Source organism: Pongo pygmaeus, chromosome 22, assembly GCF_028885625.2.
Source record: "Pongo pygmaeus isolate AG05252 chromosome 22, NHGRI_mPonPyg2-v2.0_pri, whole genome shotgun sequence".
NCBI lineage: Eukaryota > Metazoa > Chordata > Mammalia > Primates > Hominidae > Pongo > Pongo pygmaeus.
This window is the reverse complement of record NC_072395.2, coordinates 44,813,772-44,831,299: the sequence shown is the minus strand read 5'-3', so window position 1 is coordinate 44,831,299 and position 17,528 is coordinate 44,813,772. Positions and strand designations below refer to the sequence as shown.

At 44.0% G+C, this 17,528-nt stretch overlaps 1 protein-coding gene across 2 annotated transcripts in view; it reads right to left on the bottom strand.

Annotated features, from left to right (window-relative positions):
• HUNK (hormonally up-regulated Neu-associated kinase) overlaps nucleotides 1–17,528 on the bottom strand; it is a 131,646-nt gene that overhangs the window by 26,583 nt on the left and 87,535 nt on the right. For both annotated transcript variants that reach the window (XM_054468491.2, XM_063659622.1), the window contains exons 6-7: nucleotides 9,834–9,969; nucleotides 3,521–3,683 (exon numbers count right to left, since the gene is read on the bottom strand). In XM_054468491.2, coding sequence (XP_054324466.1) covers nucleotides 3,521–3,683; nucleotides 9,834–9,969 — 299 coding nt within the window. The remainder of the gene's footprint in view (nucleotides 1–3,520; nucleotides 3,684–9,833; nucleotides 9,970–17,528) is intronic.

Below are 17,528 nucleotides of genomic sequence, written 5' to 3'. Positions count from 1 at the left end.
TTTAGCCACTCCACAATGTATATATATTTCAAAGCATCATGTTGTACAGGATAAATATATACCCTTTTTTTGGTCAATTAAATAAATTTAATTGAAAACGACCCCCAAACCTTTTCCAGTTAGAATGACACTAGCTGAGTTTCCAGAGAATGTTCTCAGACGACAAAGCCACACTCTGCTTTGCAACACTTCGCAGCCTGGATGCTGGGCAAAGCAGACAGGCAGAAATGCAGCAGCTGGCAACACACCCAGGCACCTCAGGACACAGTCTAAGAGCTTCAGGCCAGGCGCAGCGGCTCATGCCTGTAATCCCAGCGCTTTGGGAGGCCTAGGCGGGCGGACTGCTTGAGCCCAGGAGTTAGAGACCAGCCTGGGCAACATGGCGAAACCCCATCTCTACAAAACATACAATTAGCCTCGACTTCCCAGGCTCAAGCGATCCTCCTGCCTCAGCCTCCTGAGTAGCTGGGACTATAGGAGGATGGCTTAAGCCCAGGAAGTCGAGGCTCGAGTGATCCATGATTGTGCCACTGCACTCCAGCCTGGGTGACAGAGTGAGACTCTTTTTGTTGTGTTTTGTTTTGTTTTGGTTTTAAAAGACAAAAAAGCTTCAGATAAAATGTCTCTCTTGCTTGGCATGAGCTATGTAATTGTTTAAGAAGAGCGTGAATCACAAAAGCTTGTATCCCTAAATGTGGAAGTAAACATAGGACAGTTTTTTAAAACCTAAGACCCCTCCATCTTACTTGGTCAGTGCCTGAAGAACTAGTTCCACCAAAAGAAGAATGTTTGGAACTGTTAACTTACTTGGGAAAGTAGCTATGTCATTCTCTAATAAGTGAAATCATGAACTTTCTAATATAGTCAGTTTCATGAAAACACATTTGAATAACTAAGTTTTGGACAGTATTCATCACCTGAAAAAGAATATCAGTGCATTAACCCTCTTTTCTTCCTTTTACCTGAAGACTATTTAAATTCTTAACTTTTATCCTCTATAGCATTGTGGTGTCCAAATCGTATGACCCTAATCCCTTATGTGTGACAAACTTGTAAGCAGGCACCTACAATATATGCATATTTATAAATTATAAGCATGTAACATTGTACGAATATATCATGTACACTATAATATATATAATAAATAGAAATTTTAAAGTATGAGAAGGAAGTTTGGGGAATATGGTCTTTTTACAAAAGAGAAATGAGGCCAGGCATGGTGACTCACAGCTGTATTCCTAGCACTTTGGGAGGCCAAGGTGGGCAGATTGCTTGAGCTCAGGAATTCAAGACCAGCCTGGGCAACATGGCAAAACCCCGTCTCTACCAAAAATACAAAAATTAGCTGGTCATGGTGGTGCGTGGCTGTAGTCCCAGCTACTCAGGACACTGAGGTGGGAAAATCACTTGAACCCAGGAAGCAGATGTTGCAGTGAGCCGAGATCACGCCACTGCACTCTAGCCTGGGTGACAGAGTGAGACCTCATCTCAAAAGAAAAAAAAAAAAAAAAAAAAGAGGGCCAGGTGCTTTGGCTCACGCCTATAATCCCAGCACTTTGGGAGGCTGAGGTAGGAGGATCGCTTGAAGTCAGGAGTTTGAGACCAGCCTGGCTAATATGGCAAAACTCCATCTCTACTAAAAATACAAAAATTAGCCAAGCGTGGTGGCACGTGCCTGTGGTTCCAGCTACTCAGGAGGCTGAGGCAGGAGAATCACTTGAACCTGGGAGGCAGAGGTTGCAGTGAGCCAAGATTGTCCCACTGCACACCAGCCTAGGTGACAGAGCAAGACTGTCTCAAAAAAAAAAGTCTCAAAAAAAACAAGAGAAATGAGAGAGAAACAGCTTCAAGTCCAGTATGTCTTTTATGTTCCTCATGATGAGAGAACAGAGAACTGCTGTGTGATACAAGAGATTTTCTGAATCTCTCCTCATCATAAAATAAAATAAAATAAATAGTATACTATGTGTTGAAAGTCCTGCCTTTCTGGATTTGACATCTCTTCTCCAGTAGCTTTCTATGAGCCAGGCAGCCACAGTGACACCATCTGTGAAATCTAACTCAAAGCGTTGACTCTGTCCCCATCAGAGAGGTGCCACCCCATCATACAGAGCACGTTTTTTCCCCCATAAAACACTGTTAAAGCTTTTTACTGTTAAGAGTATTTCTTCTCATGTAGATCTTTCCTTTGGTGGTTCACACACACACAAAAAGTAGTTCTGCAGATAATTTCCTGTGGAAGCATAAACTAGCCAATATTCTGAGCTAAATCAGCTTAGAAACATCTGTACTTTCATCCAAATGTTTAACCAACCTCCCGTGGAGCATCTTCATCTGTTCATCAATGTTTTCTAGATGGCTCCCAAATCGATTTGCTAACAAGAGACACACACTGACCACCTTGTCCTCTGGGTATTAATTTGGCTATCTCCACCATGCCAGTGAGAAGATCATTTCCCCAACTGCTGGTAGATTTTCGTCTTTAGCTCTCATACAGAAACCTCAAAAAGGTTTCTAAGCCTATTGCCTAGTGAAATTTGGTGACATATTGGGCTATCACGTGACTTCAAATAGCACATGTTCTGGATGGTAAATGTCTTCATAACAGTGACAACTCCACACCATCAGATGTCAAGATGCAACAGGCCCAGGGTGAAGGTGGTCCTTCGTGAAAGTGAACACTCAGTCAAATTTCAGATAGGCTTCCTGGCAATTCTGCATTTCTTTGGCTGACTCCCTGATAGAGCTGGTCAGCACCCACCATTCAGAGTAAAAGCATGAGCTGCTGTATGCAGACTCCATATTGTCTAGGATCCAATTTGCAGAATTCTTTTTAAGCCATTGTCCATTTGGAAAGAGATGACTTAAGGCACATAAATTCTCTTACTCAGGCACACAGAAACTGCTTGTGGCAAAAATGATGAAGGGGACAGGGTGTCAGTCCCACCATCCACCCCATGCTGTGGAAACCCCAAAGGTACCTCGCAGGTGACACCGGACACTTGGACTTTCTGACACTCAGATTGAGGGAAGGTGCCAGAGTCAGGCCAGGGAAGTCCAATTTTGTTCTTATTTTCTGGAGAAGTTAAACCTAAATAGTGGCTTTCTCATATATATTACCATAGTTCAGAGACAAATGCCCGGGAGGCACTGCTACCTAAGTTTTATGACCAGAGAACCCTCCAATGCCTCCAACATGGGGAACCCAAAGAGCTAAGAGGCAGCAGAACAAAAAAAAAAAGGCAACAGAGAAGCGGTTGAAGGAAAAAGAGGCTGGAACCCCTCTCAATTCTGCCCAGGGCTTAACTCGGTGGGAGAGTATTTGAAAAACATTGCAGATAAAAGGCACTCCCTGAGAAGCAGGTTTAGCTACGACTTTATCCCACATTCAGAAAACTCAGCCTCACATTAGATTAAATTAGCAGCTTGGATCAAGTGTCAGCAACTGAGAAATACTTGGGGTGTAGGAGCTCTTTTTTCCACAGACAGCAGAGACGATCGCCTCTAGGGTCGCATTTACCCCTGACAAATAGCGCTCCAGTTTCTTGTTTAAGAGGAAGTAGATGGCCAGGATGTGGCAGGCGCGGTTGGAGAGCACAGTGTTGATCACGTCGCTGTTCTTGTAACCCAGCTTCTCGGTCATGTGCAGCACAACGCTCGGGCTCAGGTCTTCCAGAGAAATCCTGTGAGGCACAGAGAGAGAGGACCAGTCACCCCTGCACTTTACAGAGAGCCCCACAAAGACCACCAGGGCACAATCAGCTTCATTCATTCACTCATTCATTCATTGACTTGAGTTTTTATTTTGAAAATGTTCACGTATTCAGAAAAGTGCAGGGAATAGTACAATCACTTTATGTATACCATCATCTAGATGTACTAATGATCACTTTGCCATCGTTGCTTTTTTTTTTTTTTTTGCTGAAATATTTTAAATTACAAACATCATGACATTTTACCCCTTAACCCTTGAGTGTGCACCTTCAAAAACCAAAGATGTCCCCCTCAGAACCACAATATCATCAACATACTCAATAAAATTTTAATAATCACTTAATAGCATCTAATACCCAGATTATACTCAAATCTCCCAACTGTCCCCCAGATTTCCTTATGATCACACATTCTTTCCTTAAAATGTATTTGTTGTCATAGACAGAAGCCACCCTGACTCTGGATTTTGGGGTGGAAAAGGAAGGTATTCAGGAACTAGCCAGATCATGTTTAGGGGAACAGAAAGAGCTCATAAGTTCATACATGGGGGGTTCAGGGCTCAGCTGCAAAGTGGGGTGCTCTCAGAGGAAGAGAGTTAAAGCTACTTCACAGGGGTACTGTGAAGATGAACTCCTTGGGATAAAATGGCAAAGAAATACCGGGCTTCATTCATCTACTCATTCATTTGTTCACCCTCCCAGTGGGGAAGAGAGAATGTAAATTCACTTAGTCATCCTGATAGTCCTATGAGTAGGTACTATCATTACCCCAACTTTACAGATAACAAAACCAAAGCCCACAGCAATGCAGTACCCTGGCCAGGGTCACACAGGCAGGAAGTGACAGCCCTAGAATTGAGAACCGGCAGCCGGGTTCAGTGTCTAGATGCTCACTGCTTCCCAAATAAACAGACACATCCATCGTCATCTTTATCATCATCATCACCACCACCATCACCATCATCCAATGGCTACGGAGACCGAGAAATCAGGGGGAGGGCTCTAAGGGAGTGTGTGTGTTGGTAGTGGGGCTGTGTCAAAAGAACATTCTAAATCCCTTAAGAGTGATACAAAGAATGATGGCATCTGAGCAAACTATCACCAAACACCGCATGTTCTCACTCATAGGTGGGAATTGAACAATGAGAACACTTGGACACAGGGTGGGGAACATCACACACCAGGGCCTGTGGTGGGGAAGGGGGAGGGATAGCATTAGGAGACATACCTAATGTAAATGATGAGTTAATGGGTGTAGCAAACTAACATGGCACACGTATATATATGTAACAAACCTGCACGTTCTGCACATGTACCCTAGAACTTAAAAGTATAATAAAAAAATTAAAAAGTATAATAAATAAATAAATAAAAAGAGTGATACAAAGACAGCAATTGGAGCAGAAGGCAAGCTTATCTGGCTGGAGAGCCGCTAGCCTCCATGTCAAGGGGTCTGAAGACATTTTGGATGGAACCTCAGAACCATAATGCCCAGAGAGGTAGCCCCATAATTGTAAAGAAGACGAGACTTTGCAAGTTCTCCTGTAAGAAGAGAACTTGCCCAGTTCACACGGCCGGTTGGCAGGGGCACTGAGAGCAGAATGAGGTCTCCTGACCATTGCCTGCCACCGGTCGGTGTAACCTACATCATCAGTTCTCCCTCCGCTACTTTTGCCTAAGTGCTGTCCCAAAAGACAAACAAACGAAAACACACCCAACAAACAATGAGATCAGCCTTCCTCATTCCTGTTTGTCACAAAATTACACATTCCAGATAACATGTGGGAGAGGGATTGGCACGATTACTGGTTTAAAAAGTATATTAATAACAAGTTTGTTTATTAAAATAACTACTTGAGGTCTACCAAAACAATGCAGAGGAAACAGTGGCTTGGAAATACCTGGGAATCCCAAGAGCAGGGCACCCCCCAGAGGTCATGGAGTGTTCTGGAAGAAGGGTCAGCAGCGTGGAAAGGAGAGGTGTGCACAGAGGCAGACACCCCATCTCTGCCTTTTATGTCCAGTATCTTCAAAAACAAGCTCTGCCAAAATGTAAATGGTCAACTGACTCTGGACTGAGAGGAATAGTTTAAGTGTTTTCCTATAAACAATGCATAAACCTGGTGCTCTCCAGTATCACTTATCGAATCTGTATATGGCTTCATGTTTGGATGACACAGAGAATGGTACAATGTTCCAGAATACTAGATATAATTTGAATTGAGCAAATTCACATGCAATCCATTTTGATACCATGGATCTAATTTGGCCTACTTCTGTCCTGTATTGCCTCAGACCTCCTCCCCTCCCACCAGTTCCAAAGCTAACTGGAGGGGTGGAGAGACTGTCCAGGCCCCTGCAAGGAGACAGAAAGAGGCAGCAAGGTTGGCTCTGTACAAATGTCTGAAACCCAGCACTTTAGGAGACTGAGGCACAGAGATTGCTTGGGGCCAGGAGTTTAAGACCAGCCTGGGCAACAGAGCAAAGCCCCCATCTCTACAACAAAAATAGAAACATTTAGCTGGGGATGGTAGCACATGCCTGTATTCCCTCTACTATAGAAGCTGAGGCGCGAAGGTCGCTCAAGCCCAGGAGTTCTAGGTCACAGTGAGCTGTGATTTCGCCACTGAACTCCAGCCTGGGCTACAAAGGAAGACCTGTCTCAAAAAAAAAAAAAAAAAAAAAAAAGTCCGCACCTGGATCAGGAGGGGAGCTGGGCACCTAGCAAACATCTGTTGACTGACTGGCATAAACATTTATTTATAAAAAATTTACTTCCAAAGACATTTCCCTCTTTGCTTTTAGAGATCAACTTGGAGGCTGAAATGACTTCATAGGAGAAGGCTTTATAGAATAGTAATGTAAAATACGAGAACTTTATTTTCCTTACTTTCTCAAAAGGAAAATATTGACAACACTTAAAATACATCTTGGGCTAGGTATGTTGGGAAACTATAAAACATACTTTATAAAGAAAATATCCCTTTCTCTGCTTGTATGTTCTCACTCCCTTTATCTACATGCCAGTAAAACCAGAAAAATAAATTAAAAAAATATTTTTTTTTGTCTTAAAGATAAAGGTTTTTCAAAATAAACACTGTAAATAACATGTACCTCCCCCAACAGCTTAGAATTCTGGTTCCAGGCCAGACACGGTGGTGGCTCATGCCTGTAATCCCAGCACTTTGGGAGGCTGCAGCAGGCGGATCACTTGAGGCCAGGAGTTTATGACCAGCCTGGGCAACATGGTGAAACCCCGTCTCTACTAAAAATACAAAAATTAGCTGGGCGTGGTGGCACTAATCCCAGATACTCAGGAGGCTGAGGCAGGAGAATCGCTTGATCCCGGGAGGCGGAGGTTGCAGTGAGCCGAGATTGCACCACTACACTCCAGCCTGGGCGACAGATCAAGACTCTGTCTCAAAATAAATAAATAAATAAAAATAAAGAAGAATAATTCTGGTTCCACTACTTTAAAACCAAACACTGATTTGCCTCTAGTGTAAAATGAGCAATGGGCCTCACATACACAGAAGACACTGAGTGCTGTTTTCCTTAGCATGTGAGATCTCAGCCAGTTTTACAATCCCCTTAACCAGTTTCATGTGTAGCCATTATGCTTCTGACCAAGTCCAAATGCAAAAACCATTACCATAATCTGGCAACAACAGGACAGGAGTTGGAATTTAAGTTTTAATCTATCAAAGCCTGTCTGCAAACTGTGGGAAAGCTACAAAATGAGATGTCGCCTCGTAATTCTTTGTGAATGAAGATGCAGCCAACAAGGAGGGGAAATACCGTCTTTCTAACACCAACTCCACTTCCTTCAACAGCTGCCGCATTGAGTGGATTGATTATGCTCATTTAGGCGGTGATTACATGAGCTTAATGACTCATGTGGCCACCAGCAAGGACCCCTCCTTTAACAGAAAGCGTACCTGCGTGCTGCTCTCCATCATGAGTATGGATAATGAGGCAAGGTCCTTTCAGCTTTGCTCCCTGCCTCGCTTTGGAGTAGTATTTCTGGTGTCTGTTTCAGATCCTGGCCCACATCGAGCTGTTATTGGAAAACAGCAATCTATTTCCAGGTTCCCTTGGTAACCTAAGTCACCTAGACTTTGTTTAAATTACCTCCCATGAGCCAAATGCTAGAATTCTAGATGGCAATGGAGTGAAACCACCTCCTCTCTGGGCACAGTGAGTGTAAATTTGGCACTGAAGTGTGGATGCAGACTCCCACGCCCCTTTAAAGTTTTTCTAGAGTTTCTATCCCAAGCAGAGCCCTGCCTGGCCATCTTCTTTGAAGGACTCAGCACTTCAGCTTTCATAAGGCTTGGTGGGTGTTTCTAGACCTTCCTAGGCATTGAACCTATGACCACACAGGACACCCCTTTCTCTGCCCTTTCAGTCTCCCATCTGCCCCTCTGGGTCAGTGGTTCTCTTGTCTTCATCCCAGCCTGGTCAAATGTGCAAGCCATCCTAGGTCTAAAGGAAGAAGGAAGGTGGATTCCAGTCTTGGAAGGTACTGAGCCCATGTGGTCTCCTTGTTTGCTCGAAAACAGCCAAAATAAGGGTCTTCATTCCTTTGCTCAGGTTAGTTAGAAATAGGACAAATGAGTAGAAAAAAATATACAAGGAAATGTTTTTGGCCGGGCACAGTGGCTTAAGCCTGTAATCTCAACACCTTGAGAGGCAGGAGGATCACTTGAGCCCAGGAGTTTGAGACCAGCCTTGGCAACATGGCAAAACCCTGTCTCTGAAGAAAAATAGAAAAATGTGCCTGCCATAGTGGCTCACACCTGTGGTCACAGCTACTCAGGAGGCTGAGGTGGGAGAATCACTTGAGCTCACGAGGTGGAGGCTGTAGCAAGCCATGATCATGCTACTACACTCTAGCCTGGGTGACAGAGTGAGGTTCTGTCTCAAAAAGAAAAAAGAGAAATATTTTTGAATCTGTAGTTAGTGCACCAAACACGGAGAAGCGTGGGCTGCCACAGGGAGCCCGTCAGTGCTCCTATGCTGTGGGTTCCTGTCTGCAAGCTTTGCTTAAAGAACCCTCCTCATGGAAACTGACAAAGTGAAGGCTTCACAGAAAGTCCATAGGGACATCCGGCCTAAAACGAATGACTCCTATGCCTTTCCTTCCTGCCTCCCACATTTTAAGGCAGGGGTCTTAGGGCTGAAATAAACATCAAGAACAAGGCAGAAGAAGGCATCTAAGGGTGGTTTGGAAAGGGAGGGGCGATCCCACGTTTCTGTCTGATGTTGGCAGGTAGGCTCATGAGCTGATCACACACACACAAACACACTCACACAAGGACTGGCTGGGCATGTTAGCTCACACATGAAATCCCAGCACTTTGGGAGGCCGAGGCAGGTGGATCACTTGAAGTCAGGAGTTCAAGACCAGCCTGAGCAAGATGGTGAAACCCCATCTCTACTAAAAATACAAGATTAGCCTGGTGCGGTGGCACGTGCCTGTAATCCCAGCTCCTCAGGAGGCTGAGGCATAAGAATCGCTTGAAACCAGGAGGCAGAGGTTGCAGTGAGCTGAGATTACGCCACTGCACTCCAGCCTGGGTGACAGAGCCGGACTATGTATCAAAAAAAAAAACAAAGACATACACACACACACACCCCCCCCCCAGACACACACAAATTTACACACAGAAACACAGACACACAACACATATACACACACAGACACAACACCCATGCACATGGAGACCCAAGCAGACATAGACACACACTCTCTCTCTCTCTCTCACACACACACACACACACACACACTCAGGCCATAGCTAGTCTCAAAGGTCCCTTTGTGTGAACTAGAAAGAGGCACCCCCTGGGAAGATACAGACCCTCAAAGCCTGGATATCAGCCTCCACTCACCTCTCCTCCAGGTGCCCCTGCAGGGCACATGGCATAACAGCACATGGTGGCCCTGTCTACGTTTCCTCTTGAGTGTGTGTGGGTGTGTGTGTTAGGGAGAAGGGGAGATAGCCAAGACAGAGTGCGGCTTTTCCTTCAATCACGGACAGCTTTCTGTCCGGAATTGCTCAGGGCTCATAGGACAGGCCCCACCTCTCCCGAGGAGTTCCTCTGGGTACACGAAATTACCTGTTGGGATAGGTGACATTACAGGGCACTTTGCCCGTGTAATTCTCATTAAGCCAGCGATTCGCCAGTGCCTGCTGAATATTTGGCCTCTTCACAGGATCCGGTTCCAGGAGAGAGCGCAGGAAACTGATGGCACCTGAGAGACATTCGGGAAAGAAAGCACGCATGTTACAGGCTGAACGCAGACACCAGTGAAAGTCACCATCACAGGGGACTCGTCACCTCGCCTAACCATCCCGAGCCACTGCTGGGGTGATCTCTTCTCTGGGTCTCTGGGCAGGGTTCTGATTCAATGATTCATGGAGCTTGGTTTCAGCCCCATCTCCCTTCAGACAGGAGGGGTATGGGAAATCCCATTTCCCCCTCTATCTCTTTAAAAAAGACACACCACATATCCAAAGAATTTAATTTCTCTGTCCAAGGGGAGAAACTGGTACATGATACAGCAAGAACCAGTTTGGGTCTCCCCATTCCCTGTGTTTCCCAAGACAACCTGTGGTCTTTTCTTGTTGCTTATAGGTGAGCCAAAGAGATGTTCTATTGACAGGCTTGTAGGAACGAAAGAAAATAAACAGAAAATGCCTGCTCGCAAGGTAGGTTTTTGAGCACTCAGGGAGAAGCCAGAAGTGTACAGGCATCCTAAGTTAGACCTCCCAACTGGGGACCACAGGACACTCAGAGTCTCAAGGGGCCAGAGAGGTCCTGCTTTCTGATCCTTTCCTTTAAAGCCATTCTGCACGGCCGCCCACCTCCCCGCCTCAGCCTCCCAAAGTGCTGGGATTATAGGCCTGAGCCACCACGCCTGGCCAAAAATAATGTTTTAAATGCCCTGGGTTTCCTTTCATTTCACAAATATTTACAGAGCACTTGTTGTCCGTTCAAGCACTGGAGATAAGCTAATTCATCTCTAAGCAGAACATTTGCATCCTTTAAGATTATAACAATGGGAACAACTGTATGAGAGGTAAAAATGCGTTTATAATGCACATGAAGCCTTTTATTTTGTATTTATTTTATTCATTATTTTTTATATTTTGGAGACAGAGTCTCACACTGTCACCCAGGCTGGAGTGCAGTGGCGCCATCATGGCTCACTGCAGCCTTGATCTCTCTAGCTCAGGTGACCTTCCCACCTCAGCCTTCCAAGTAGATGAGACTACAGGCATGCACCATGACGCCCGGATAATATTTTTATTTTTTTGGTAGAGATGAGGTTTTGCCATGTTGCCCAGGCTGGTCTCAAACCCCTGAGCTCAAGCGATCCTCCTCCTGCCTCAGCCTTCCAAAGTGTTGGGATTAAGTGTGTGAGCCACCACACCCAGCCCATGAAGGCTCTTCTAAGGTGACAAAATTGTTCAGCAGGAGAATATACAGCATATACGGGCAAAGAATGTCAGGGATGACTTCAAAATGCAGACGGTCTGTCTTGCTTGAGTTGTGGGACTGTGATATTTTCTTATGCTATAGCCCTTATTTTACAAAGTACTGCTGTAATGTTTTTGCAATATAAAGAATTCTTTTACATAGCTTTGTACTTGATTTTCAACATACGAAATAATAGATCCCAGAAAATAATAATGTGCTTGGTCCCCCAATTTTTCTATCCTTCTCTTCAAAGTTATTTTTTCAGTTTTCTAAGGTAATCTTCTTTGCAAGGAGAAGTCATAAAATGTCTTACTTTCTCAAAAGCTTTAAGTTGTCATTTGAACATTGTTCTTGAGGAAATGCTGAGCCTTTTGTCAACTCATTTTCTGCAGAGTAAAAATGAGGCCATCAAAAAATGGGCCAGTTGTGATGCCAGAATCAACTCAAGAGAAACAATCTTTGCTAGGTCACGCAGCCAGGTCAACCTCCATGGTCAACCCACCACCAGGGTGGGTTTCCATACTGTTGAAGAGGTTACCAGGTCATCTCCCTTTCAATAGTGGGTAGTCTCTACTGGGTATCTACCTAAGGAAAATAGGTCATTACATGAAAAAGACATTTGCACACATGTTTATAGCAGCACAATTCACAATTGCAAAAATATGGAACCAGCCCAAATGCCCATCAATTAACAAGTGGATGAAGAAAATGTGACATATATATATGTCATATATATATACACCAAGAAATACTACTCAGTCACAAAAAGGAACAAAGTAATGGCATTCGCAGCAACCTGGATGGAGTTGGAGACCGTTATTCTAAGTGAAGTAACCCAGGAATGGAAAAACCAAACATTGTGTATTCTCACTTGTAAGTGGGAGCTAAGCTATGAAGGTGCAAAGGCATAAGAATGATACAACGGACTTTGGGGACTTGGAGGGAAGGGTAGGAGAGGGGCAAGGGATAATAGACTACACACTGGGTACAGTGTACACTGCTTAGGTGTTGGATGCACCAAAATCTCAGAAATCGCCACTAAGGAACTTATCCATGTAACCAAACACCACCTGTTCCTCAAATACGTACTGAAATTTTGAAAAAAGGAAATATTGCCAGGAACAGTGGCTCACAACTGTAATCCCAGCACTTCGGGAGGCCGAGGTGAGTGGATCACCTGAGGTCAGGAGTTCAAGACCAGCCTGACCAACATGGCAAAACCCCGTCTCTACTAAAAATACAAAAATTAGCCGGGCGTGGTGGTGCGTGCCTGTAATCCCAGCTACTCGGGAGGCTGAGGTGGTAGGATTGCTTGAATTCAGGAGGCAGAGGTTGCAGTGAGCTGAGATCACGCCACTGCACTCCAGCCTGGGTAACAGAGAGAGACTCTGTCTCAAAATTTAAAAAAAAAAAAAGAACAGTGGGGTGGGTAGAAATGCATGTGTGGAGGCCATGAGGTGAATTTACCACTGTAAGTGTTATCGCTAAAACTTTCCAACAACGTACTTTAAAAAAAGATTTTTTTTTAACTTTTACTTTAGGTTCAGGGGTACGTGTGCAGGTTTGTTATATAGGTAAACTCGTGTCATGGGAGTTTGTTGTACAGATTATTTCATCACCCAGGTACTAATCCTAGTACCCAATAGTTATTTTTTCTGCTCCCCTCTCTCCTTCCACTCTCCACCCTCAAGTAGATCCCAGTGTCTATTGTTTCCCTCTTTGCGTCCATGAGTTCTCATTACTTAGCTCCCACTTATAAGTGAGAACATGCGGTATTTGGTTTTCTGTTCCTGTGTTAGTCTGCTAAGGATGATGGCCTCCAGCTCCATCCATGTTCTATAATAACCTGAAAATCAAACAGATCTCTGCTTTTCAGAATGTCTATCTCCCCTCCCTTAACACCCCTGCATTGGAAGAGCCATTTAGATCTTAACTGGCGGCATCTATTGGTCAGATAAAAAAGATGTGGGCTTAATGAATTGGAGCGGGTGGGCTGTTGAGTTAATGTTTTCTGAGACATTGCTGTTGCTTACCCTCAAAGGACTTGGGCAACAACCCAGGGTTGCCTCAAAGGACTTGGGCAACAGGCCAGGCTTTTTCAAAGTATGATGAACCAGAAGTGCTAAGGACAAACTGGATGTGCATTTTTGTTCTATTTTCATAACCGAGCGCTCTGCATCTTCAAAAACTGCTGATGAGCACAAGTAATTTTAGTTCAAATCTCCGCTGACGAATTTTCTTCCTTTGGACGTCACAGACATTGCATTACTATCCAAAAACGACTTTGAGAATATCCTTAGAGCTCTTTGAAGTTTGTTTTAGGGTCCTGAAAACCCTTATGCCTTATGAGCAAAAGAGATTAAAATATTCCTCACCATCCTGGAAAGCCATGCCAGGCATGGCCACAGGCCACACGCCACCCTCCACCCCTCTGAGATAACACTTAGGTTCTCCACTCAAGCCTGGAAAAATAGTACCACCCTGCTCAACGTGACACACAGCACACCTTCCTCCATCGCAAACCCCACTTTCTTTCATGAGCCATCAGCTTTCCAAAGTCTGGACTGGCTTGTGTGAGCACCTGAACACTGTACCAAGTGAAAGGGCTGCAGGTCTGTCATCAGAATTTTCACATTAGTGTGGCCTGATAGATGCAAATAAAGACCCCTCCCCACTCGAAGCTCCCTCTTCATCACTTCCCAAGCTAAAGAATTATTTGATAATCTGATCATCGTGCCTTCTTGGATATCGTAATTAGCACTGACTCAACCCTCATAAAAGCTAACACTTCTCCTCCAGTTTGACTCTGGAGAATTCACAGCACAAAACCATCATAACCTGAAGTGACTGCTTGGAATGTATTATAAATGCTAGCGGTGAGGTGTAGTGATGAAAAGGTAAGCAGTCTGAAAAATTGCTCAGCCATAAAAGGCATTCGCTACTCTGTGACATACAAGTGCCAACAAGCAAAAAGAAAGTGTGTAGAAGAGAGACTTAGAAAGGCCCTCGAAGCTTAAGTTTGCAAATGGCATGACAGAGATGAATGAAGGGCAGTTCTTTGGAAGCATGTTCTGTGGATTCACAAGGGCAATAATGCTGTTTTCAACTCAAGTTTGGTAAAAATTCTTCCAACTTAATCTTTAAAAAGAGCAGAAGAATTAATAGATATGATCATTACATATATGAGTGACAGGGCCAGGTGCAGTAGCTCACGCCTGTAACCCTAGCAGTTTGAGAGTCCGACACAGGAGGATTGCTTGAGCCCAGGAGTTCAAGACCAGCCTGAGCAACATAGGGAGACCCTCTCTATATAAAAAATATACCCCCCCACCAAAAAAAAATTAGCTGGGCATGGTGGCATGCGCCTGCAGTTCCAGCTACTTGGGAGGCTGAGGCGGGAAGACTGCTTGCTTTCGGAGGCCAAGGCTGCAGTGAGCCATGATTGTGCCACTGCACTCCAGCCAGGATGACACAGTGAAACCTTGTCTTAGACAAAAACAAAAACAAATATGAATGACAGAGTCGTCCAATTAATAAAGATGTGCATTAGTGAGACACAATAAAACTGGCATATTTTCTATTTGGATTGACATTACTCAAAACATAAGGTCATACAAACAATAGATAATACCTCCAACTTTTTGTAGGGGGGTGCGTCTTATACTAAATAAAATCAGAGAAGAGTGAAACAACACAGCATGGTAGGAAAATCTAGGTTTTCAGTCAAGCAGACTTAATCTCTCTGAGATTCACTGGTAAACAGGGACTTACCTTGCAGGATTGTATAAAAACAACACCACATGAAAAACACCTACAAAGGATTATTCAATAAGTGGCAGCTACTCATGTTACTGGTAAACTAGTATTTTTGGATATAAGGAGGGCCAGGCTGGTTGGAAAGGAGAGGAGATAAACTTAGTGGGGTGCAAAGGATTGAAAAAATGGGAGGCTGTCAGAAGGGCAGCAGCTGATCCTCAAACCTGAAGACATTTACTCTATGAACAAGATAAGATGCCCTGGGTTGCCTCAGCAGCTGGTGCACTGCTCTGGGCCCTACTAGGTCAGGACAATTCCCAATCCTGAGTAATCAAAATAATCTATGGGCCACCTTTCCAGGTCACACAGACACATTAACCCCAGAGTCGGCAACCTAGATTCCCTGAGTGTCTATCATGTGCAAACACCTCACTTGACACCTGGCTCAAAGGATTTCAATCCTAGTTGAAAAAAGATATTTCTATATCCCAATAGTTACTTTAAAGAGGAGGAGATGGGGAGTGCATCAGATTCCCTAATTAGAAAATCAGATATAGAAATGCAATTCATGCTTGACAAGCCAAGACAACAAAGTCCTGTAGGAATGTGAAGATCTTTAACAAGCACACACAGAGCTTAAGGCCAAGGCAAAGCTGTCCGCTCAAAGCAGGAGCTATGTGAGGTTGGACAGCAATTCCAGTGATGCTGAAACTGCTGGGAACATTTTTCATATGTCTCCTTTGGGACTAACTCTGGACCATTTTTTAACATCTTCAGAACTGCAACTCTTGCTTCTTTAAGGTTAAATTTAATTTTCACAAAAAACACTTAGAGCCCAGCCTGCTAAGACTGTGTAATATTACTGAAAGTAAAAACAAGGTATGGTTCTGAAGCAATGAGATTGATTTTCTTGTGTTATTAACCTACCTGTGCTTGTCTGCTCCTTTTCCCACAGCTGTGTGGGGCTCATACTAATGCTAATCAACAAATATTTCTGGCTTTTCACTTTCATCGCACATGGTAAGGTTGCACTGCCCCATTCTCTTTAGTTGGGTGAAGCCACGTGCCATGTTTTAGAAAGCTTCCACTTACAACTGGAAGATTGGTGGAAGATTTCATTGCTGGCGAAAGAGCTTCTCTTTCTCTTTCCTTTTCTCCCTCTGCAAGAACCAGAAATGTTGGAAGTGGTGGCTGCTCCATCAGCCTTGGGCCCTTGGCTGGGCAGAACCTTTTAATGTTTGATCCAACTCTCAATTGAGATGTAGCATGACTGAGAAATAAACCTTTGTGGTCCTGTGCCACTAAGACTTGGGGACTGATTGTTACTGTAGCATAACCTGGTCTATTCTGACTAATACAATGAAATGGCAGCAGATCAGCAGTTCTCCAGCTCCTCAGGCTCTCATCGGGTTCAAAGACAGCACTGTCTGCCTTTCCCAACTGTGGGGGTACATTCATCCTCCTTTTGTCCTTTGTTATGGGTCACTTGAATAAAACAGGCTCTGAACCCTCAAAGAAACTTTGGAATCACTCTGAGAGATGGCAATATTTATGACTATATAACCCCTACAGAGACTGCTTTGAAAGACTGCATTTATATTTGGAAACATCACATCTTATTTGTACTGCAATGAGATATTATTAGACCCCTATCAGAATAACTAAAATAAAAAATAATAATAGCATCAAATGCTGGCAAGGATGCAGAGATCACACACATATTGCTAGTGGGAATGCAAAATGGTCCAGCCACTCTGAACAAGAGGCTTGACAGTTTCTTACAAAACTAAATACGTGCTTACTACCCAACCCAGCAATTTCACTCTTAGGCATTTGTCCCAGAGAAATGAAACCACATTCTCAGAAAAACTTAAACATGAATGTTCACAGCGTCTTTATTCATAATAGCCCCAAACTGGAAACAACTCAACGGTCCTTCAGTGGGTGAATGGTGAAACAAACTGCGGTATATCCACACCAGGAGATACTACTCACCAATAAAAAGAAACAGCTCAGATTATCTCAAGGGAATTATGCTGAGTGGGAAAAAAAGTGATTTACATATAGCATTTTTGACATGACAAAATTATAGATGATACAGGGTAGTGGCTGACAGGGCTTAGGGAGAGCAGGAGGAAGGGAGGTAGCTGTGGCTACAGAGGAGCAGCACGAGGGATCCTTGTGAGGGAACTGTCTTGCATCTTGACTGTGGTGGCTGTCACACAAATTACTCATGTGATAAAACTCCATAGAACTAATATACACCAACACACATGAGTGTACATAAAACTTGTGAAATCTGAACAAAGTCAATGGATTTTATCAATGTTAATTTCCCAGTGGTGATATTATACCACAGTTATACAATATATTACTATTGGGGGAAACTGGGTGATATGGTTTGGCTGTGTCCCGAACCAAATCTCACCTTGAATTGTAATAATCCCCACATGTCAAGGGCAGGGCTAGGTGGAGATAATTGAATCATGGGGGCAGTTCATGCTGTTCTCATGGTAGTGAATAAGTCTCACGAGATCTGATGGTTTTATAAATAGGATTTCTCCTGCACAAGCT